Source organism: Podarcis bocagei (genome assembly GCF_964188305.1).
Source record: "Podarcis bocagei genome assembly, chromosome: 5".
In the NCBI taxonomy this organism is placed as follows: domain Eukaryota; kingdom Metazoa; phylum Chordata; class Lepidosauria; order Squamata; family Lacertidae; genus Podarcis; species Podarcis bocagei.
In genome coordinates this window covers 19514183-19538466 of record NC_138129.1, presented here as the reverse complement: position 1 = coordinate 19538466, position 24284 = coordinate 19514183, and the positions used below count along the sequence as shown (strand labels likewise).

General features: G+C 42.7%; 1 protein-coding gene across 6 annotated transcripts in view; it reads right to left on the bottom strand.

The window, feature by feature from the left end:
- The window catches only part of NFATC2 (nuclear factor of activated T cells 2), a gene marked incomplete at its 3' end in the record, with an annotated part of 141752 nt that overhangs the window by 5496 nt on the left and 111972 nt on the right, over nucleotides 1-24284 (bottom strand). The window contains exon 10 of one of the 6 annotated variants that reach the window (XM_081196102.1): nucleotides 9419-9507. The exons of the other annotated variants lie outside the window; for them this stretch is intronic. Coding sequence (XP_081052228.1) covers nucleotides 9464-9507 — 44 coding nt within the window. The remainder of the gene's footprint in view (nucleotides 1-9418; nucleotides 9508-24284) is intronic. 6 annotated transcript variants of the gene reach the window in all.

Genomic DNA, 24284 nt, shown 5'->3' with positions numbered 1-24284 from the left:
ATAACATGGCTAGGACAGCATCCTCTCTGGATCTCAGCGACCATGGGAAAGTATGTCTGAAGAGGCAATCTTTCAGATAATGCAGTTCCTTTTAAAAAATAATTCTGCTGCTCCACTATTACCCAGGGTCTCCATTTCCCTTCCTTTTGGGCAATGCTGAAGTACTAACTCTGGGCCTCTGTACAACATTGGCTGACTGCTGTTCGGGCTCAGCTACTTAAACATAGCACAGGTGGCACTGTGGTCTAAACCACTGAGCCTCTTGGGCTTGCTGATCGGAAGGTTGGTGGTTTGAATCCCCGTGACGGAGTGAGCTCCCGTTGCTCTGTCCCACCTTCTGTCGACCTAGCAGTTTGAAAGCACACCAGTGCAAGTAGATAAATAGGTACCGCTGCGGTGGGAAGGTAAATGGCATATTAACAGTTTAGTCATGCTGGCCACATGACTCACAAAGCTGTCTGTGGACAAATGCCGGCTCCCTTGGCCTGAAAGCGAGATAAGCGCCGCAACCTCATAGTCGCCTATGACTGGACTTAACCGTCCAGGGCTCCTTTATCTTTTACTGAAATGTGCAGCATGATACAACTGGCCAGGTTCCATGCGGAAAAACTTAATGAACTCTCAGAATTATATTGATTAACAATTGTCCAATGTTCTTGACTAACATGCCAATTTATAGTGATTTTATTACAATTTTAGTACAAACATTGGCTTTTGAATTTTGAAATTGTTAGTTAAATGATTATCATGTTTTGTTTTGTTTTGTTTTAATCTTTCTTGGGGGGGGCAGTGAGAGGGGGCTGGGATATTCCACAGGATATCACGTTAGATTCCTCAACTACAACCACAGGATTGCAAAAATTACAGTGAAAAGATCCGTGAAGTCCAAGACACTGTGAGATTTTATCTTACGAACATAAGATATGTGTCTAAGATTGTTGCAGTCTTATACACTCTTGCTCCTGATAAAACGTCCTTCAACATAAAATTGTGCTGCAAATGTGCTCCAAACCTTTGGAGTGAAGTTCAATGCACATGCATGGAATCAGGCAGTACTTTTTTTTAATATTTGGACTTTCGGGAGCTGCTTGGTTTTTTGTAAATAACGAAGCCTGAAAGCACACTTGCTTCCCAGATCAGCTGCCCTTCTGGAGTGTTGCAATGTAAGGGAGCAGCCAGCGGGAGGTGAAATTGATCTAGTTTCACACGACCCAAAGACTGACACTTAAAAAAAGAAAATTAAAAAAATTAAAAAGCCTTCCTGTTTTCTCTACCCAGGAAATGAGAAGAGCAGATCTTCAATGGAAATTTTTCAGTCTCTTGAGCGCTAAAAATAGCAGTTAGGTAAAAAGAGGTGGGCATCAGCACTAATGAGGGAGTGGAGCTTCATTTCCTTTCAGTAAACAAGCAAGACTGAGCTGCGGGCTGGTTTATTTATCAACACATTTGTTCACATAGTTAGGTATAGGAGAAGGAGGGGGAGGGGGAAAGCTCTCCATTGTAGAGACATTTCCTTTTATTTAATGAAATCAACCTGTTTGGAAATGTGACATTTTTCCTGTTAGAAAGCACCAAGGCAGCCAAATAAGAAAAAGAAAGAAGTGTGTGTGTGTGTGTGTGGAGGGCGGAATGGTTGAATAGTGTTAACATTTTAAATGTGAGCAAGGAAAATCCCTGATGGATTAAAGAGCAAAATGACGTTAACCTTTTTTAAGAGTACTGAGGCAAGTGCTTCTAGGGATAGATAAAGCCCAGTTCAGAGCTGTGCTGAACACATCTAATGGAAGAATCAGGTCTCATTTCTTTCACAGGTTTGCTGCCACACCTAGTTTCCTCTGGATTATGCCCACAAAATGCAAGTCAGTGCATAAGGTACGCATACCTCGCCCTCACCTGTGTCTGGTCTGTACCTCTTCAGATGGAAATTTATAGAAGTGAATGTTCCTCCCATCCACCCCCTGCCAAAAAATAAAATAAACATTCACAGAAAACTAGATGCCAGGGAGTATAGGGTTCTAGTCTGGCCTCCTTCCTGACATGGGAGTTCCCTGCAGGGTGATCTCTTTTTTTTCCATCAAGAAACATTCTGCCACATGACAGAGGAAGCCTCCAACAATAGTCTGAAGTGGTACAGGCCAGATCCAGGTTTACTGCCTCGGGGAGAAGGAGCCCTGAGTCCCAATTAACAGCATTCAGTGCTGAATTCAGCATTTCACTTGGTGGGTGCGGGAGCTCTGCAAAGTTCTTGCCAGCTATGGAGACTGCCTTCAGTAGTCCTGCACAAGGATTGCTGAAACTGGGGGATGCACGTGTAGTACAGAGTGCGACCCTACCTGCATGTGGATGGCCTTTATACAAGTGCCTGAGCCATATGCTTTTGGTGCATAAGCTGGGATGGAGGAGGCTTTACTGGGGCCCCGACGGAGGAATTCAACATGGCTAGGCCCTTCCTGATGGGCGGAGGGGGCTTTTGCAAATGGGGGTGCAGGCTGGGACTTGGGCTGTGTGCTGGGTGGAGCCAATTGTGGATCCACCCCTTGGATCCACCCCTCGCACATTTAAGCAGCCAGCACCCTGGGCTCGGCCGGTTATTTCCTGCGACGGGCTTTCGGATCTCACTTCGGATTTCTCTTGCGCCTATTTGTGTCCCAATTTTCACAGGGCATTCCTGGAATTACACAGAACCCATACCGGCTTCTGATGTGATCCTGGAATGTCCTGTTTCTCCCCCCACTCCAGTGCCAGCACCGTGGAGGAGGAGCCGGCGCTTGCAGTGGTGCCACTGTCTTGCGCAAGTCAGTGGACGGCCGCGAGACCAAGGCACCAAAAGATACACGTCCTGATTTTCTTCAGAGGGGTGTTGGAGGGTAAGTGCTGCACAAATGAATTGTAATTTAAACACAACTGAAGCCACGTGGAGCACCACTAATGACCTTTGGCATGTGAGGCATCAAGTTTCAATCAGCATTTAAGCTCTTGCAGCTAAGACCAGAACTGAAGTCGCACCCCGTACTCCGATTTCAGCCATTTTTAATTTGTGCCCATTTACACATGGGTCTTCCTGCCCCCAATGAGATCCCCCCTCACATCAATGGAGAGGAGAGCTCCGTGCACCCTCTTTTGACATGAATTGTGAAGATGGCTTGTGCATTATGTGATTGTGCATTAAAGAGCTGACTGCACCAGGAGCAGCGCTGTGGACAACGAATATTCGAAAAGGATGGCAGCATCCTCTTTCCTGCACAAATGCAAATGCCGTTGTATTGCGTGCCCAATAAAGTGAAGCTGCTTAAAAAGCAGGAATGTTTCCTAGCACAATTCTTAAGATGTTTACTTGGAGGAAAGTCCTGCTGAATTCAATGGGTCTTATTTGCTAATAAGTGTGTTTAGGATTGCAGCCTGAAGCTGTCATCGCCTGCGCTCCAGCACTGAGGGTGCCTGCTGAAATAGCCCATGCCTTGACAGTCAAACAACCCGCTTCTGCATATTGTGTCACTTTTGAGATTTTTTTTGCACTTCTCTTTGCAACAGTAATGCTCTCCAGTAACATGCAAAGTTATGTATCTGAAGAAGTGTGCATGCACACGAAAGCTTATACCAAGAACTAACTTAGTTGGTCTTTAAGGTGCTACAGGAAGGAATTTTTTTTATTTTGACTATGGCAGACCAACACGGCTACCTATCTGTAACATGCAAAGTTAGTTAGTGAACGTTTCCAAGTTGTCCTCCATGGCAACTCTTAGCCCCCCAAAATGCTGTTTTTGGGTAGCACAACTGTTGCGTTTGCACTGGGCACCACAGGGGTCACAAAACAGAGTGTGAGAGGCGGGGGGGGGGTGTCACTGAATTTTAGCGTCGCATGGGGAGCCGCTGAGATTTGAGAGCCCAAAGTCTGCCACTGCAGCTCAGTGCTGCCCAGATACATGGAACATCATTAAAGAAGTCACACTGATTTGACCTGCAACTTTGATAAGGGTATCTCCAGAGTATAGATGATTGGATATGAATGGTTAATACTGTGTAGCATCACTCTAAATCAGGGTAATTTCTAGAGCTATTCCCCCAGAGCTATCCAAAAAATGTCAAGACCTGATAAGCCACACCAGCCTTTTAAAGGTTTAAGCAACATCCTAAGCTTTGGCAATTGATCAGCAGCACACTTATCTTAAACTGCATGCCCGGATGCTTTTGAGTGGATGGTTGACCTTCCAACTGCATGCCAGTGAGCAAAAGACTAATAGGCTGCACCCTGATGTAACAGAGCCTATACTACACAATGTGCAATTGCTGGTTCATGATTCATGCTATGGAGCCAGCAAAAAAATCCGAAGCTGGATTGGCAATGGGCTGAGCAATGCCGTACGGATTCCAGGGTTTTCCAAATAAAAAAATAATACAATGTAACTCATGCCACAAGCTTAGATTAATTTAATCAGTAGATCAATCAACTAAAGTTTGCTTGATTAATTGGTAGGAGCTGATTTTAATAGGCAAGAACACATTTGCAATTTGGTAGAGCTGCAAGTGAAGTCATTTTGAGGGCTATTATCCACGCCTTATCATAAGAAAACCGAAAGAGAATGTCAGCGAGAGTGTTAATTGTGCCAATGAGTGGAATATTTTGCTAAAGTATATAAGTAACCTTCTAGTTCTTCCAGTATTTTGCATATAGGATCTACGGCAGCCATTTGGCAATCCAATAATTAAATTAGCAACACAAGCAGTTGTTTAATTAACGAAACATCCTCTACTTGGTTGAAAGTCTCCAAAGTCATATTTCCTTACACTTTCAAGTGCAATGGAGTGGGCAGCGTTGAGCATGCTGGAGAAACACCTTAAATTAATTGTCAGTAATTTCATCTAGGCACTTTTTGAACTAATTTTGAATGCATCCGGCAAGTCAAATATATGCTATTCATAGCGGGGGTGTGGAGCACATTGCTTTTAAAACCTGCCACAAGTTCATGTCATCACCCCTCCTGCCCGGTCCCCATATCACATGAAAGGGTAAACAACTGTTCCATATTCACTTTTTCCAATCCACTCATATTTTTTTATGTACTTTTGATGATTGTACAGCAGATATCTCAGGCTTATTATGACTCACTCTGCCTTTGCAGTGGAGGGGGAAAGGGGGAGATGATGCTAAAGAGTCCAAAAATTCCTGAGGCCTGAATACCGCGCTTTGATTCTCGTAAATATCTAATAAAAATGTGCCCTCATTTAGTCAAATGGTTGGGACGGCATCCAAAAGATTAAGATAATCAGAGGTTTAGATAAAGGGGAGTGCTGTGTACACAGGATTACACTGTTGTGGACAACAGATTTTGAAAGAGTGTGCACCCAAGAACAGCCTGTATTACAGAGCAGAAGCATCGGCACACATCCCAGCTGGTGTGTTGTGCATGTGGCACGAGCCGATCCATGTAAACATGCGCCATGCTCATCAGCGTTTATGCATTTGCTTCGGCATCCTTATAAGAACTTGCATGAAAGTGGCCTCCCAACCTTTCTCACAAGCTCATATAAGATCAGTATAAACAGTTAGGCCTGGTGAGCATTTAAGGTCCTCATTCCTACTTTGCGGGTTGCCATCTGATTGGATTTCACTTTGATTCTGACTTGATTTTAAGATGTATTTTAATTGATTGCTTGATTTTATGGTGATGTGTTATATATTTGATGTTAGCCGCCCTTAGCCCAGTTTTGGCCAGGGAGGGCGGGGTATAAATCATCATCATCTTATTCTTCTTCTAAACTAGCAATTTAACCATTGATTGGTTAAACTATATCTAGTGATGGGCAAATGTCTCAGTTTGATTTTTCTCCATTTTTCAATGTTCCGTTTTCAATTTTCCATAAGGTAAAGGTAAAGTTAAAGGACCCTTGAGAGTTAATTCTAGTCGCAGATGACTCTGGGGTTGAGGCGCTCATCTCACTTTACAGGCTGAGGGACCCAGCGTTTGTCCGCAGACAGCTTACCTTCCCGCCGGAACAGTACCTATTTATCTACTTGCACTTTTTGGGGGCGTGCTTTCAAACTGCTAGGTTGGCAGTAGCTGGGAACGAGCAACGGGAGCTCACTCTGTCGTGTGGATTCGAACTGCCGACCTTCCGATCGGCAAGCCCAAGAGGCTCAGTGGTTTAGACACAGCGCCACCCGTGTCGCGTTCAATTTTCCATACTTCCACATAAATATTTGTATATATCTAAACTGCTCATGAAAATTCATCACGATTTTAGCATGTTTCTCCTAATATATGTATTTTTGTATGCAATTTCCCATAATACAATGAATTTTTGTTTGTTATTTTCACCAATGTAGGCAATTTTATGCATACTTTATCATATGCTAAATCTGAAGAACTGCAGATTTTGAACGGTGGCTGTTTTTTCAGTTTGTGTGTTATTTCAGAAAGTGCTTATTAGCCAGGTTCACCTTTAAATGTGAGCTGATTTCTAACCCATCTCCAGCAACAGCTCTATCCATTTCAGCACCTCCCAACAGAACCATAAATGTGGCTTGTATTGCAACCAGCCAGCATGCCCTGAAGCTCTTGTGGCCTCTTCATCATTTATTGAAAGCAGAACAGGTTCATTAATACCACACCAATTTAGTTGTGTGAATTTTGCTTAAAGACAGCATGGCAAATTTTAAATCTGTCAATTAAATTTGTCCCCTTCCCATTTTATCATTGAGGCTGAGATAAAAATGTAAGAAAACTCCAGTTGAATCAGACCAGCGGCCACTTAATCAAGTATCTTGGTTTCCCACAGTGGCAAGGAGTTGCATCCAGGAAGCCCCAAACTAGGTCTTTCCTGCCTGTCCCCCTACAGAATGTTCCAATTCCAAAAATGAGGGGTGCCAAAAAGTCGTAACATGTCTTGGGAATTCAAAAGATATTTTGGTTTAATTGATGTAATTGAGTTTTGCTTGGCAAAATTGAACAGAAATTATTAAAAAGGATTGTGACGTACTTGCAGTTATATTAATAATATTTTTAATTATTTTGATTACCATTTAGAATTACCTGACATTTTCAGAAGGTAAAATTAAAATTCTTTGGTTTTTCACAAGCAGTTTATGTGCTTCTTTCATCACGCGTAGACTTAGGAAGCTAATTGTTGTCCAATCACAAAAATAATAGCAAATTTGAATCACTCACACCCAAAAACGTATTTTTGAGAACTGTCACTGAAGAAATTTGCAAAAATTACGTTTCACCCCTTAAAAAGCCATGTCCTATTCCCCCACCCCCACCCCACCAGAAACCAGTACAGTGGTACCTCAGGTTACAGACACTTCAGGTTACATACGCTTCAGGTTACAGACTCCGCTAACCCAGAAAAAGTACCTTAGGTCAAGAACTTTGCTTCAGGATGAGAACAGAAATCGTGCGGTGGCGGCGCAGCAGCTGTGGGAGGCCCCATTAGCTAAAGTGGTACCTCAGGTTAAGAACAGTTTCAGGTTAAGAACGGACCTCCAGAACGAATTAAGTTCTTAACCGGAGGTACCAATGTATTCATTGAAATGCATACACTGTAAAGGGCATCTAGACTCACTGGCTTCCTCTTCTCTATACTAAATTTGGTGAAAAATAAATAAATTTGAAGATGGCTTAAAGATCTTTACAAATGAGATCCATTTTTGGAAATGTCCTCTCTTGCCCCTTACCCTTTCTCTCCCCACCCCTGCCATTTTCCTCCCCTTTCCTGGTGCTAAACATGGTTCGATATTTAATGCATGCTTAAGCAGCCATGGTTAACCCAAACCATAGTTCCATTGCAAACCAAAGGTTGAAGGTCACAATAGAAGTGGTGGCAGCAGCTATGCAATGCATCCACCCAGTTCATGCATAAAGCAGGAGCGAGGTGTCCACTTTATATCTCAAAAAGGGATTTGCAGGTGAAGAGAACGGAATCTTCCCTCATCCCTCACCTTACTTCCAGTGCTTGAATTATAGGAGTCTCTGAGCAGAATCCTCTTACCAGGGGCAGATTTAGGTTTGATGAGGCCCTAAGCTACTGAAGGTAATGGGGCCCTTTATATGTCCAGCTGTCCTTTGTCAACAACAAATTGTCACTGTTCTTTGTGTTGAATATATATGGTAATTTATGGACCTAATAGGTATAAACCCCACAGCCCGGCACAGCTGTATATAAAGGTAAAAGGCAAAGGAACCCTGGACAGTTAAGTCCAGGCAAAGGCAACAATGGGGTTGCGGCACTCATCTTGCTTTCAGGCCGAGGGAGCCAGCGTTTATCCACAGACAGCTTTCCAGGTCATGTGGCCAGCAGGACTAATCCGCTTCTGGCACAACGGAACATCGTGACAGAAACCAGAGTGCCGGAAATGCCGTTTACTTTCCTGCCACAGCGGTACCTATTTATCTACTTGCACTGGTGGGCTTTTGAACTGCTAGGTAGGCAGGAGCTGGGACAGAGCAACGGGAGCTCACCCTGTTGTGCGGATTTGAACCACCAACCTTCTGATCGGCAAGCCTAAGAGGCTCAGTGGTTTAGACCACAGCGCCACCTGCATCCCTACAGCTGCATATAAGCCAGAGTTAACGTCCTTCATTGCAGCCCAGCTGCTGTTAAGCCCTGAAAAACGGGCGTTCTAGCAGAGTGGCAGGAGAAGGACCAGGCAGGGGGATGTACAACGGATCCTAACTCCATTCAGCTTGGTTATGGCAACATGTGGAACTTGCACTGATAAAATGGGGTGTGTTTTCCATCTGCCAGCCTAGCCCTGAGTGGATTATGGAATTGGTGCAATTAACGATGGTTTCTTATATTTAGGATTGCTCTGTAATTTATCAGCAGCTGGATCAAGCCCCTAGTGTTTGGCAAAAGAACCTGAAGTTAATCTGTTATATAGCTTGCATTCTCGTCTCTGAACTATGCTGCAGATAAGATACACACCATACGGCACGGCTTGCTCCAAGCAAATTATTCCTTCTGAAATCAACCAGATTTTTTAAATTTTATTTTTGTACACAAAATGAGCACAGCCAGAGAATTAAGAAACCAATTGCACAGAAAAGTCCCCATAGGAAAATGAGGGGACATCTCTCAAATGAGATGGGGCAGCCTGAGGAGCAGGGGCCACGTTCATTTTTGGAACAGGCAAATGCGTTTGAAATACCTGGAAAACTCCAGACCCCAATGCTTCAAAAACAAGAACAGCTAGTGTTGGTAAATATCAATGATTTTTAAAACACAGCATGCGACATGTCACAGCCCTGCCGCCCAACCACTTCCCTACCCACCAAATACTATATATTTCTACAATTAACCTTTCAACCAAAAACAAACCAAACCAAACCAAAATGACATTGACAGAAGAAACCCAGTGAAATCAAACAAAATTTAAGAAAATCTGCAGCTAGACAAAAGTCAGGAAAATATCAATTACCTTGGACTTTGATTGCTTGGTTCAAAAAAGCACAGTCATTCTGCCTCATATAATGTTTTGTATCCAGCTAAGGTGTGTGTCTATCAGCTCTGAAAAAGATTTGCAAAACCATTTTTGAGAAAGAAATGTAACCTTTGACCCTGTTGGAAGGTCAAATGTTACAATGCTTGCTTTCTGTTGCACATTAAATGCTATCACATGAATTGCTTCCCTACACACCCCTGGACCAACTAACAAGCATTCACACGAAATGTTTCACTTGCAACAGCTGGAGGTACATTTGAAGTAACTTTCTCATGTTTTCATGTTTGACGTACAGTACTCTAACCAGGATGCAAATTCCATGAGAGCTCAGTATTAATAGGCAGTCTACAACAGGCGTATCCTTTACGTTCTAGAAAAGATTGCAATGTAATTTTCCCAACAGGTTCATGGAAATAGCTCATTTATATATGTGTGTGCACGCATGCCTTAAAGGTGAAAACTTACTGGGCAATATTCAAGATGTTCCATGTGAATACAGGTAGGTAGCTATGTTGGTCTGCCGTAGTCGAAACAAAATAAAATAAATAAAATAAAATTTAAAAAATCCTTCCAGTAGCACCTTAGAGACCAACTAAGTTAGTTATTGGTATGAGCTTTCGTGTGCATGCACACTTCTTCAGATACCATGTGAATACAGTCCACTAAAGCATAATCTGCAAACAGCTCTGTTTTTACAAACTATATGCTGCCTTGAAGACTAGCACCTTGGTTTATTAACTGGATGTTAGGCACACAGGGTAGAATCTAAGTCATATTCAGAGTAGACCCCCTGCCCCCGAAATCAATGGACTTAAGTTAGTCATAACTACTCCCTCAGTTTCACCTGCTGTACACAATCATTCTCCATCATGAGTATAGTGCCTAACCTTAGTCACACTGAAAGTGGCACAAATCATATATGGAAGGGGGCGGGGGAATATTTCTGCTCCGGACATTCATTTCTACATTTTATAACCTACTAAGAAAGAACTGCAGGGGGGGGGATCTGAAACGTACAAGTCTTTATTAAAGTTCTCATCACATGGCCTCAATTCAATATTGTTTCACTTTTCCAGTCAGACCTCATTAAAGTCCCACCGCACAGTATTTGCTTTGACAGAAACATTAAATGACGTATTAGTATAATAACGCATTGCCATCCATAAATGCTCTTTGCTACTGCAGTAGAATTTTCTTCAGTGTTTCCCTTTCCAGACATCTTCGTTCAGTCAATAAATGCAACTGCCGCTTTTCAAAAGGGATGCCTGGTCCCATTGCCTAAAAATGACACCTGCCGTTTTGCTTTTTTTAAAGAATGGCCCACAGCTTCTCCACCGACCCTTTCACTTTAGGACCTTTTAAAAGCAGGGACTACCCCAGGCACAGGCAAACCCGGCCCTCCAGATGTTTTGGGACTACAACTCCCATCATCTCTAGCTAACAGGACCAGTGGTCAGGGATGATGGGAACTGTAGTCTCAAAACATCTGGAGGGCCAAGTTTGCCTATGCCTGGACTACCCCCAAGCCGCTGGCCATTCCTGCTGCTTTTAGAGGCAGTATGGGAATCCTTAGACCTGGGACCAACCTGTGACCCTTTCTGCCTCTCCATCTGACCCTCAGGACCCTTCCAGAACACCCCTTCCTCAGCCACACACCCTCTTCCCAGGTAACCACTCTCAGCGCCCCTGCTTCTCGCCCTCCGCAAACAAATTGTCCCTGTCTGGAATGTGTCCTTGGTCTCAGATAATGCTTCCTTGTTGAATGAATGGATGATAGAGGGGTGTGTGAACAAACTAGCCTACTGTAAATAATACAACAAGAACAACAACAACAATTTTATTATTTATATGCAGCCCATATGACTGGGTTACCTCAGCCACTCTGGGTGGCTTCCAGCAAGATATAAAAACACCAAAAGTCGTGTAGTTATCTATCTCCTTAACATGTGATGGGTGGATGCTCCACAGGGCGGTTGCCACTACCAAGAAGGCCCTCTGCCTGGTTTCCTGTAACTTCGCTTCTTACAGTGAGGGAACTGCCAGAAGGTCATTGGAGGTAGACCTCAGTGTCTGGGTTGATTCTTCTTCAAGTATACAGGGTTGAAGCTGTCCAGGGCTTTAAAGGTCAGCACCTTTAAATTTACATTGGCTGCCCCACTCCCTTTTGCTTCTGGTCCCACCTACCATTGCCACATGGACCCAGAAGGTGACCCAGACAGGAATTTGGCCCTCAGTGTGGCAAACTTCCTCTAAATGAAGTTTAGCCACAGAGGGAGAGGGTGAGCTTCCCCAGTACTATTTCTCTAGAAAAGATGTGCCAGAACTGAGTTCCAGCAAGTTCCGGCTGCAAAAAAGCCATGAACTTCCCAGGTGCATCTAGCGGGCCAGGTACTGAACTACCAGAAGGCTGAATTTCATGCCCTTCTTTTGTTAAAAGCAAATAGGCTGGATAAAAATACTTTAACATACAAACAAACACCTGTTCTTTGCCCAAGGAATCTAGGTCTCAAGCAGAGTTCTTTCACATCACCTGCAATCTAATCCTCTTATTGGGAGATGCCAGGAATTCAGCTCTTCATGTGCTCTACTGATGAACTGCCACCCGTTCCCCAATGTCCCCAGGCAACTGGGAGTGAAGCAGAGGCAGAGAGGTTCGTTCCCAGCAAAGGGCCTCCTTATCCACACACACTGAGTCACTGGTCTGCAAAGCCCCACTCTAGCTTGCTGCGCAAACGGCCAAGGCCCTGTCAATCATTAATGCCACACCTGAGCCTGCAGAGTGATTACCTGAAAAGTCATTACATTTCTGATGGCCAGAGGACTTTCACACAGTTAATCAGTTAATGGGAGTACTGTGTGCATGCAGGCTGCTTAATTCCCTGGAGATCAAGTTACAGGGATAATGCTGTAAAGTAAATGTAGATTGTAAGACAAAACAACAAATGGTGAGCAGGGACAAGTTTTATATTAAAAAAAACAACCCAGTTACAACCCAGTCCTGCTTATGTTGACAGAGAAGTAAGTCCTATTGAGTTCAATGGGATTTCAAAGTTGTTGGTGTCTTGTCTGTTTCGGGAGGCAATGGAAGAGTGTGCCTTTGTGAGTGAAGTCAAATTTTTGGAAGGTTACAGCGCCTACTGTGACTGTAGAAACCAATATGGAAGAGAAATGTTTTGTTGCAGCTGGGAAAAGGGGACTTGCCTCTATATAACTGTGCATCAGAGTGCAGGTTTGGAATCAGAAGATAGAAGGAGCAGAGGTCCCCCACCCTTGCTGTAATTCACCAATTGACAACCTCAGGTGACTTTAACAAATGGCAGCCAGACTATCAGCACATGACAAGCAGAGCAGCTGTTGCTAAAAAGCTTACTATCTAATGCATTAATAGTTTGTCCTAGAATAGGTAGAATCTGAATAACTATAGGTTCATGGTGCCTTTTTGGATAAACATAGGAACCTTGAGTGCTGTGGAATTCTAGTGTGTGGCGTATACTATTTATTTAGCTTCAAACAATGAAGTAATCATCAAGTACAATTTTGCAAAAATAATAAAAATAAAAAATAATATGTAGCCAGATGGTTTTGGTTGATGGGGGTGGTGAAAGGAAAACCATGTGTGTCTGAGTCAAGCATTTGGCTCTCCTAGCTAGTAAATTGCAGAGAACATATTAAATGGGTGCTTAATTTTAGTTTACACATGACTGAAGTCAGTGTGTACTCATTCACACGTTAGAATTTCTCAGGGAGCAGACACAAGCTTTCTAACTCGGGGAATCTGGTTAGCCTGAGAAAAGAAAAAAGAAAACCTATGGTTTTTGTTTCTGCTCAGAAACTTCACTCGGCTTCCGAGACGCTTCTTACAGTCTTGCTTCCGAAAAGGTTTCAGTTGATGCGAACAAGAAAAGAGAGCTTTTTGAATTGTGGTACCCAGATTACAAAACAGCCTCCCAGAAGAGGTACGTTTGCTTCTTCCACCTCCTGGTCCATTCCCTGCTTTTTAATAGGCATGAAAGGCAATGGGCTTCTTTTTTTCAGTCAACATTGTCGCGATTTTATTGCTTCTCTCTGATTCATATTGTTTTAATTATCTGTTCTTTTATTGTGCTGTAATTTTTATTGCTATATTGTCTTATCTGGTTTTGCTGTTAGCTACCTTGTTCCAGCTTGTGCAGAAAGAAGCATTATTAAAAATAAATAACTGGTGGGGCACTCAGTGAATAGGGCTGAATCCAATGCTACTTCTACTCAAGAGCAGATTCACTAAAATTAATGAACATAACTAACTTACTTTTCTTCTATTCTTATTTACTTTTCTTCTTCTTTTTGAATACTGTTTTACAGATGTGTAAATAATTATATGCATGAGAATAGGTAAAACATTTGTATTCTTTATTTTCCCCCTCCCTTTCTTTTGGTTACATGTATCTTTTTTCTTTTTGTATTTGGTTACTTGTATATTTTTCTTTTTTGTATCTAATAAAATTTAATTAAAAACAACAACTAACCTATGTTCATTCATTTCTAAGTGCCAAACCAAGTAGAAATTAGTCTCGTTTATTACTTGTATGAAGCTGGGTGATCAAAGCAAGACGTGGTTCTATGTGGGGAAAGCTCAGTTGGGTTGGAACTGCAAAGTTTTGTGTATAAGTCCATTTAAAATGGATTCCTCCTTCATCGCTATCCCATCCTTGTTAACAGAGGCGAAAGCACAATTTCAACAGCTCTTAAGATTGCAGCTCTCCCAACAACCATTGCAACACCGTTCACTCTCATAAACCTGAAAGCTTGTCCAATCGATACTACTGGTCTGCAACATTTTGCAGATTAAGTGTGTACAATGGATATGGTGATTTAAAGAGCAATTATAATCAAAAAGACAAGTCCCTGCTCTGAGGAGCTTAAAATCTAAATGCCAACAGTAGACTATACAACAGGAGAAAAAGGGAAATGAAGCAGGAGGGGAATTTATATAAAGGTGGTGCTAATGCATGTTAAAGGGACACGGGGGGTGCTGTGGGTTAAACCACAGAGCCTAGGGCTTGCCGATCAGAAGGTCGGCGGTTCGAATCCCCACGACGGGGTGAGCTCCTGTTGCTCGGTCCCTGCTCCTGCCAACCTAGCAGTTCAAAATTACCTCAAAGTGCAAGTAGATAAATAGGTACCACTCCGGCGGGAAGGTAAACAGCGTTTCCGTGCGCTGCTCTGGTTCACATGACCCGGAAGCTGTACACTGGCTCCCTTGGCCAATAAAGCGAGATGAGCGCCGCAACCCCAGAGTCGGCCACGACTGGACCTAATGGTCAGGAGTCCCTTTACCTTTTAATGCATATTAGGGATGAGGGAGAAATTGGTTTGGCTCACATTTTAATGCAAACTTCCCCAATTTGCACTTTCCTGGATCAATACACAAACCAAAACACAGTTAGCCTTGAGCTATGGAAAGGCAGCATACAAATAAAATTATGTACAGTATGTATGTACAGTATTTTTTATTGAGCTATTGTTCTCATTCAGATGACTAGCTAAGTCAAACTACAGTTTTAGTATGGATGAGCTATGAGCTTCCAGAAAGGAGATCATGGTTGCTTTCCTCTTCTGCGGTTGTCATCTGCAGCACTGCACCCACAGGGTACAAAATGTTAGTACAGAAGGAGTGGGGCAACTCAGAGCAGAAAAAGTAGACCAGAATGGAAAGAGGTTCAGCAGACCCTGCTCACTGCCATTCTCATACTGAAACTTGCAGCCTCCCAAATTGCATTTTTTTTTTAAAGTCAGCTGTAAGAATCATGTGGTTTGGGCCTTATTTAAGTAGCCTCTCTTTCACTCAGGCTTTCAGCTAAGTCACAATATCACACCTGCACTCCATGACTGAGCTTTGGCACTGAAAACAGCATCAAAGACTCATGCCCAGGGCAATTCAAGCTCTGGTAGAAAGAAGTATATTTTTAGGTACAGAAGTGGTAAGACAACAACAACATAAAACCCTGTCAAAATCCCCCAAGGCTACCTTGCAATTAGAAGGGAACATGAAACTGGTACTGCAGCACGCCTCGCTGTCTCATAAACAAGGCCCGCAACATATTGCGAAGAACAACACTGTGTTTAAGAGAAGAAGAGGAAGAAATGTTCGGTGTCAGAAACTTTCAGTATGAGCAAGTGACACTGACGGTAATGCCCTAGGTTTGGAGGTGAAAAGGGTGCCGATTAAAAGCAACCCGCTAGGCACACTTTTGATTTTACAGTGGCTGGTGTGAAAAACCCATAGCTTTGTAAGGGTTAAGAGGATCAATGAAAATTGAGGTTGGAAACCGAAGAGCCTGTTGGGAATGCCAAAGGAAAAGTTGTTTCTCCAGTACTCTGTTCCATCTCTTTCCCCTGCACTTTTTCTTCATTGGGGTAAAGTTGAGGATTCCTGCTTGCAGTGACATACCGTGGGTTGCCGGTGCCCCAGGGCAAGTGTTGCACCCCCTGGTGGACTGGGCAGCTGGCGGGAGACGCATCCCCCCCAAAAGCTCCAGAAGGCAGCAAGAGTTCAGCCATGCAGCCTTGATGAGGGAGCCTGGCATGGGGACTCCACTGCCTGCTTGACTTCACTGAATGAAGAGCTGTTCGCTGGTCATACAATCACAGCTGATTTAAAACAGGACTTACTCATTCATACCTATGCAAGAATGGGATCTTTTTAAACTTGATTCTTTAGTAAAGAACAAAGCCATCTTGGGAAAGCATAAGAGGTATAGTAGTTTTTCTTTAGAAAGTAAAGGGTGATTTGATTGAAGAATCACTGTTTTGGGTGTGCACACCCATCTCACATTTGCCTTTGGACTCAACTAGGTTTTCAGAAACATTTAACAACATCTGACTGGTCAGAGGCAATAGCACATCCAAAGAAAAGCATGAGCGAAAGCAATGACCCTTTCAAGGCATTTTCAGCTGTCTCAAAAACAGTTATCTATCGTTCTAGTGTGCATGCTAAAAGTGTTGTTTTCTGAACAGCATTCTTCCCCCCATTTATTACCCCCTCTTTGATCTATAATTAGGGAACAGCTGGACATCAAAAATCTGGAGTGCAAATGCACTTGTTGCAAGCATACTTCAGAAAGTATCCATTCTTAAGAATGTTGTTACTAAGGTGATCTGCAGAGGATTGCTTGGTTGAAAAGGAGAAACGGAGGATTTCCATACAAATTTTGATGGGAAAGAACAGCAAACCAGCTGTAAATTCAAACTAACATTCCCCTGTAACTCATAGTTCTGCAGAGACTTGGCTGTAGAAATCTGTACACACTAGGAATCTGTTAACAGCTGGATGCAGGCTGCAATGGTATGTCCCAGTGCAATGCACTCTGCAGCCACCTATTTGCAGCCAACAGTAGTCAACTATCTTCCAGACTTGGAATTACCTTCCCTAATTGCCTGCCCAAGCCAAAAATGAAAAAGGAACGTCCAAAACACAGTTGAAAAATGCTTGGCAACCAAGCGAATCCATTTAGGGTGACATAAAACCTTAGTTTATGAGACGTGGACAGGGACCTCATATATTCTGTGTTTTAAAATCAAAACTATGGGTCAACAAAAGTTGAATTCTGCAACCTGTATAAATTAGGCAAAGTACGGTAAGTTGATCTGCAGATCCAGCTGTTGTTCATGATTTATTCTGCTTCTGCAGTTCATAAGGAGAGTCACAGAGCTACACATGGGGCTGACTGCCCATTATTCCTGCTTGCAGATCACTCTGGATTCTGAGATTCCACTAGACAATGCCCACACATAAGAACTAAAACCTGCAAGCTTCCAAAGAAAAATGGTAAACACTGGGAGCCCGAATTTTTAGTGGATGGAGAACAGGTGCTGATTTGATTTGAGGATTCCCCCACCTCTCTAAAGGACCCATTTATTTATCAGAACAGCTAATTTCTCCCCACACACCTTTTGTTTGGGCTGCAGTCTTTGCCATGGAGTAGTGCCTTCACTTTTGCATTGATCTCTTTGACTCTGGATTGATAATAAAAGAATCACCTGCCTTCATACTAACTTTTCCAAAGACTCCGTTCTTCCTCTGTTTTGAGCCTCAGAAGAATAGCAAGCGTGTACCCAGGACAGAAACTCTTTAGCTATGGTGCCTAATATATTCTCTAGGGAGGCCTCTCTGATCCCACTGCTGTCCTGTTTAGACAGGAAGCCTTGACACATTTACTTCAGGGAACTTTTGCAGATTATTGCTCTTGGTCCTACACTTCTGCTGCCTTTTTAGCTCTTTTTATTCTGCTATATTTGATCACTGCAAACTGATATTTTCTTCATGTATTTCCATTGCTCTATTGCTGCCTTGAATATTCTTTAGAAAGGCAGTTGTAAGTTTTGAAGAGAAAGAAAATTACGTAATAATTAATGTGTCCTGTCCAACACAAACTGTTTAGCTAATTGCCTTATGGCTCAGTCACACATTCACATCCTGGAACTGGCAGACCTGTGATCAGAAGAAGCTGCTGAAATGGATAAGCTTGACATCGCTATTTCAGAAAATTCCATTCCTAGCTAGAAAAGAGCAGAATGGGGCAAGGCTGGCAACCAAGAAGCCCATTGGAAGCCAGTGGTGTCAATCACAATTTCTCCTTCATGGTGGTTGGCCACTAAAGTATAATGGTTCCTGGTGGTAATTCCTGACCCAGCTTTGAATTGGTGATATAGATGATGATGTTTCACAATTATTCTTATGAGCACTGCGGGGAGAGGAAATCACCCCAATTCTCCATCAAGTAATGAGAAGATACATTGCATCAGAAAATTATCAAAGGGGACAGAAAAGTTCAGAGAAACTCTGTGAAGTGCAGGTGGGGTTTGGGGTCCCCCCTCCCCGTGCCTTACCTGACTTTCAAATTGGCCAGTGAGTGTTTGTGAGTGAATTTCTACAGAAATTCTACAGAACATCTCTGGTCTGCACTGTGCAGCCTTCCTGGCTGCTTTTGCTTCCTGAAAACATTGGCTGGAATTTCCTGTAAGCACAGGAAGGTGGGGAGACTGCGTACTTTCCACCTGCCAACACAGCCATAGCTAGTTACAGATAGGTAGCCGTGTTGGTCTGCCATAGTCAAAATAAAAAAAATTCCTTCCTGTAGCACCTTAAAGACCAACTGAGTTAGTTCTTGGTATAAGCTTCTGTGTATCTGAAGAAGTGTGCATGCACACGAAAGCTTATACCAAGAACTAACTCAGTTGGTCTTTAAGGTGCTACAGGAAGGATTTTTTTTATTTTAGCCATAGCTAGGTGATCTTGCACCCCTGGCAGAACTGTCCTGATTGCGCCCCCTAGCCATGGACAAATTTGCTCTTCTTTCTGCCTCTCCTCCACCCCCTCCTTCCACCCATTCAATTCACCCTCTAATGAAAACCATTTCTTATGAGGCAATAATCAATATTTATGTTTATGGACATATTTTAGCCGATTTTGCTCCCCCCATTGCCTGTGCCCCTGGTGGGGGCCCACCTCGCCACCCCCTGCCTGTCAACTGTTCATTTGTTCTTATTTTATTTTATTTGAAGTGATGACCTGTCTCATTTTAAGGCAATTGGTGTGGATTTGCTTTTTAAGGTAAAAGGAATAACTTCCCTTAACAACAAAATCTGTGAGCACACTGCATTTAAGTGCTCAGTAAGCCAGTCTTCCCAATTTCTGCATTGAAATTCAAGCTCAGGTGAATACATCGTTCCTTTTTTGAGTTTTCTTCCAGATCAGGAAGTGCAAGCATTAGAAAGCAGAGGACTGCAGAAATATTTCATAACAAGAAAAGAAGAAAACCACCCATGACCACCTTGCATTTATATGGTATGCTCAACTCTGCAGCCACCAAAATTCTAAAGAAATTCTTAAGTGCCCTGCAAAAAAAGGTAGAAAAATTGAAAGCTCTTTCTCAGAGGAAGAAAACTTCCAAGAAACTGGAGGACAGTTTTCAGCACAGAACTAATTCTCAGAACTCAACTCCCCCAACTCTACCACTGACTTGTGTTGGTCCGTCACTGCACAAAACAGTTGTTTGAGTCTGTATACTTTTCATAACATCAAAATATTATGTTGTAATTTTTCCTGGTTGCTTTCTGAGCCACCCACTACGATTTGGCATGTTGCTGCAGGAGGGCAGCACAGAAACAAACCCCCTGCCCCAAAGCAGCAGGGCTAAGGATTGTATTTTTCCTTCCTTCCTTCCTCATTTCTTTCATTTTTAAAAATGTCATCTGCAACCAGCTGTTGAGAATTTGGAGCTCATCAGGGCTTTGTTTGCTTCCTGCGGTTCAGAATTGTGACGGCTGCTTCCATTTCTCGGCAGACCAAATACCCCTCATGAAGCAAAGAGTGTCCAGGATGTCGACGCTGGGGCTGCTAAGTTGTGCACATCACAGAACAGCTGGGACCATTTGTCAGAATGTTGTGCACAATGCAAGTCAATACCCAAGATTCACAAGCAGGAGAAGCGATTGCTACAGATTCACTTTGACTGACTATATGATGCAAATGACTTTATGCATATGTCGTTAGATTAGCTGATGAAATAAATCAGTCATGCCCATGCTGTAGCCCAGCTGACAACAAGCCAAAGCAGGCCTGTGTGAGCGATCTGCAGTGGACTCACCACTCACCTGTGTAGCTTCCAGCACTCTGGCCAGGGAATTAAGTTTTTAACAGGGATTGATACCTTGCAACAGCGTTTCAGCACCCTGGCCATCATTTTGCATTGGGGTATTGCATTGCAATAATAGGGCATTGTGGTAGTTCAGGGTTGGTACTTGGGGGGGGGGAGACTTACAAGGGAGCTTCCTTTTTCTAGGGAGAGGAGGAAAAGAAATTTTCTGAGAAAAATGCTAAAGCACTTTAGCGCTTAGAAACGTGAAAGCAATTTTCAGCACTATGCATTTCATAGAAATCTCAATCCCACCCCACTTTGATTCCATATTAATTATTTTTAAGTTATGTTGCACTCCTGCCCAATAAAGAGATCTGGTGTAACTTTAAAGCCTATCTATTCTTCTGCCAATATAAGCTTTTGCTTCCACTAAAAGAATCAGTACCCTTTCCTTATAAAATACACACACATGCTAAGATACCCAGAAGTGGAATGCACTCTGAGTGCAATGCTTTAAGGAAATTGGTCAAAGGGAACTTTATAAAAAATAAAAATAAAAATCATGCCATAGGCTAATGATGAAAGTGGAAACTTTATTTTTCCTTTCACCTGGAAATAAAAATATTCTTCTTTTTTTTTTTGAAAAGCCTACTCCTGTGCTCTTTAAAAAGTAAAATAGAGCCCCCTCTGAAAGCAGAACTGGGTAATTTATTTATTTTATATATATATAACATGCCACATTGATTTCATGCTATTTTCCACGCTCAGAAATAGGGTTTTGCAATGTGCCTTCTGCAGCACAGCTTGAACTTCAGGCAAGCCTATCAGGAAGGAGGAGGAGGAGGAGGAGGGATCCGAAATGTGTAGCCCAGTCCAAAAGATGAAAACACTACTGCTGTTTATAGAGGGAAGCCCAAGTCATCAGTCCAAATGAATTCCTGGGCTAATCCATGCAGACTTCATGTTTTCCACCAGGCCTGGCCACTGTAAAGACTATCTTTAGGAGGCGGCACACACTGTGTTTGGAAAGAAGCTCCTGGAAAGTTGAGGGCGTTTATGCCAGCTTGGCAGGGCTTCACTTTGGGTATGGAAAAAAAGAAGAAAAAATGCTCTCTCCTGGGTTCCCCCCACAGAATTCGAGGATCTCAATCCAGATCAAGATGATGCCAAAAACATCAACAACACAAGGCTTTCCCCAGCTGTCCCAGGCCAGCCTTCACAATGGTTTCCATAGAATTTGTTTTGCCATCATAACAGATCTAGCAAGACGCTACAGTGTGCTTCGCATTCTCGAGGCAAGAAATTTTAACTTCCTGGACTGTGGAAGTGATGGCTAACACAGCAATATGAAGGGCATCTTGGGGAGTAACAAACAAGGTCCCTGCCCCAAGAAGCTTACAGTTCAAAATTTGACACACAAATAGGCTACAGTGAGAGAGGAAAGGATAGAAGCAACAGCATCCTTTCAAAGGATGGTTCATGCATTTCCAATGTTTTACAGGGAGGAGAATTGTGACCCAGTGAGCAAAAGGAAAAGGAGGATTCGGGGTAGATAAATGAAGCATTGTCAGTGGAAGACCAGGAGGAGAGGAAATGTAATGATCTGTGAAAAGAACATATAGTGGTACCTCGGGTTACATACGCTTCAGGTTACAGACTCCCAGAAATAGTGCTTCAGGTTAAGAACTTTGCTTCAGGATGAGAACAGAAATCATGCTCCGGTGGTGCAGCAGCAGCAGGAGGCCCCATTAGCTAAAGTGGTGCTTCAGGTTAAGAACAGTTTCAGGTTCAGAACAGACCTCCAGAATGAATTAAGTACTTAACCCGAGGTACCACTGTACACGAATTATATTGGGAGGAAATGCTCTGCAAAAATTGTGTATATTAGGCAAAAATTGCTTATAAAAGTGTGTTTTAGAAGAAATTCACACTAAGAGGCAGATGAGGACTTTTTTTTTTTTAAAGCCAACTGGTGTGGAAACTGAGGTTTAGATTGGCAAAATGAAAAACGGAGAGAAATTGATACTGGCAGATTTGCCTATACCCAATTTCAGCACACAATGGCTGCTGACGTCAGGCTCTTTCCCTCAACAACAGCCTGAGCAAAGCAACACAAAACAGGTCCAACATGGGGGCCAAAGGGAGAGGCTGTGTTTCCTCCTAAACCTCCTCCTCTCTCTCTCTCCTTCATTTGCTTCAAATCATCCCAATTAAACCTAGCTGGGTTCGGTGCGCAGCCGAGCATCTGTGTGTAGCAACATGAGTTTCCTGCCATAAACCAGACGTGCACTGCATGTATCGCTCACTGCATGCAAAAGAGGAAATGAATGTCTTGATCTGTTCGCCACAATATTGCTGAAATGCTAGTAAATATTATGGTCTAGCTGTGATTAAAGGCTTGAGTTATTTGCACTGCCAGGTTGGGTGGGGGGAGAAACCGTCTCTACATACAAACAAGGAGGAGAGGGTGGTTTTAATGACTTGTGGAACACAGGGAACATTTTTACTTAGAAGGTCAAGCTCTGGAGAAGCCTTTGCAATAGCAATAATACTTTCCTGATGTACTAGATGCAGGGGTCAGCAAACTTTTTCAGCAGGGGGGCGGTCTACTGTCCCTCAGACCTTGTGGGGGGCCATATTATACTGGTATTTTGAAAAATATATATGAATGAATTCCTATGCCCCACAAATAACCCAGAGATGCATTTTAAATAAAAGCACACATTCTACTCATGTAAAAACACCAGGCAGGCACCACAAATAACCCAGAGATGTGTTTTAAATAAAAGGACACATTCTACTCATGTAAAAACACACTGATTCCCAGACCATCCGCAGGCCGGATTTAGAAGGTGATTGGGCCAGATCCAGCCCCCGGGCCTTAGTTTGCCTACCCATGGACTAGAAAGACCACTATTGCTGGGTCTGCCCCCAGTGATAGCACTGAGCACAAGAAGAGCCCTGGTAGATGAAGCTATAACCTAGTAAAATTCAGAGTACTCATTTCCATACTGGCCAGCCACTTTAGAAAGCAAAAATCCTCTCCCACTGTAATCAGTGGCATACTGATTCTAAACATGGATGCTGCATTTGGCTACTATGACTCATACCCACTGACAGACTTATCCTCCATTAATTAATTTAACCTCCTTTTAAAGCCAGCTAAAGCCAATGGCTATTGCCACATCTAGTGGGGAGGAAATGCACATATTAATTTTGCATCATGTGAAAAAAATACTTTCTTTTGTCTCTCAGTTGGTTTAAATTAAGTGGACCCAAGTCCTAGGATTATGGGACAGGGAGAATAAAGTTCTCTTTATCCAAAGTTATTGTTAAATAAGGTTTTATAAGTATTACAGAATTCAAAACACATGCAATGTTTAATAGACGTCTATTATTTCTATGGAAGGAGGAATCTGTCAATTTCAATTTCTCTCAGTTACTTATTTTCCCAACCTGGTGTTCACACTTTGCCCATGTTAGTTTGCAATTCTTTTTTTTTAAAAAAAGCCTGCATGGAATTTTGCATGCATGATTGCGCAAATTTCTCTTAGCACATATGTATCTGCATAAAATTTTGTGCAATAAAGTGGTTTTTCCAGCAGTTTTCTCCTACACAATGCATTTATACATGCTATTTTCACTAATATGAATTGTGAATTTTTCTATTAATTTTTGGGTCACAGAAGTGCATCACAACACTTGGAAAAGTGGAAATTTTGAAGGATGGTGTCTCGGTTTGCATTATCGTTGGCGCAAAATTGGTGGGTTTACATTAAAATACGAACCGAATGACTTTCTTCCCCATCGTTAATTATCTCTTCCTTTTAGCATTGTTCTGCAAACTAAAAAAACCACAAGATAAGGTACACTTTCCTAACACAGAAGGTGTTCAAAGCGCTTGATCGTTCTGGTTGCCCTGTTCAATATGGCCTCTTATCCATAATCATCAACCAACACTTTTCACTGGTTTCCCAAGTGCCAAAAGACTAGTGACAGCAGAGGGGATTAGAGACCATGCAAGGCCCACGGAGTAGCCTTACAGTTGTACGCCTTCCTTTCAAACATCTCTGGGCCTAGGGCACTGTGCAAGCTACCATAAATAAGAACAGCCTAGTCCAGTGTCTGTTAGCTGCAACAGCTAAAGACCAAGGGTGGGAAATCTTTTTTTCCTACTGAGCTATAGTCTATCAAGTCAGATACCTCAGTCCATCTAGCTAAGT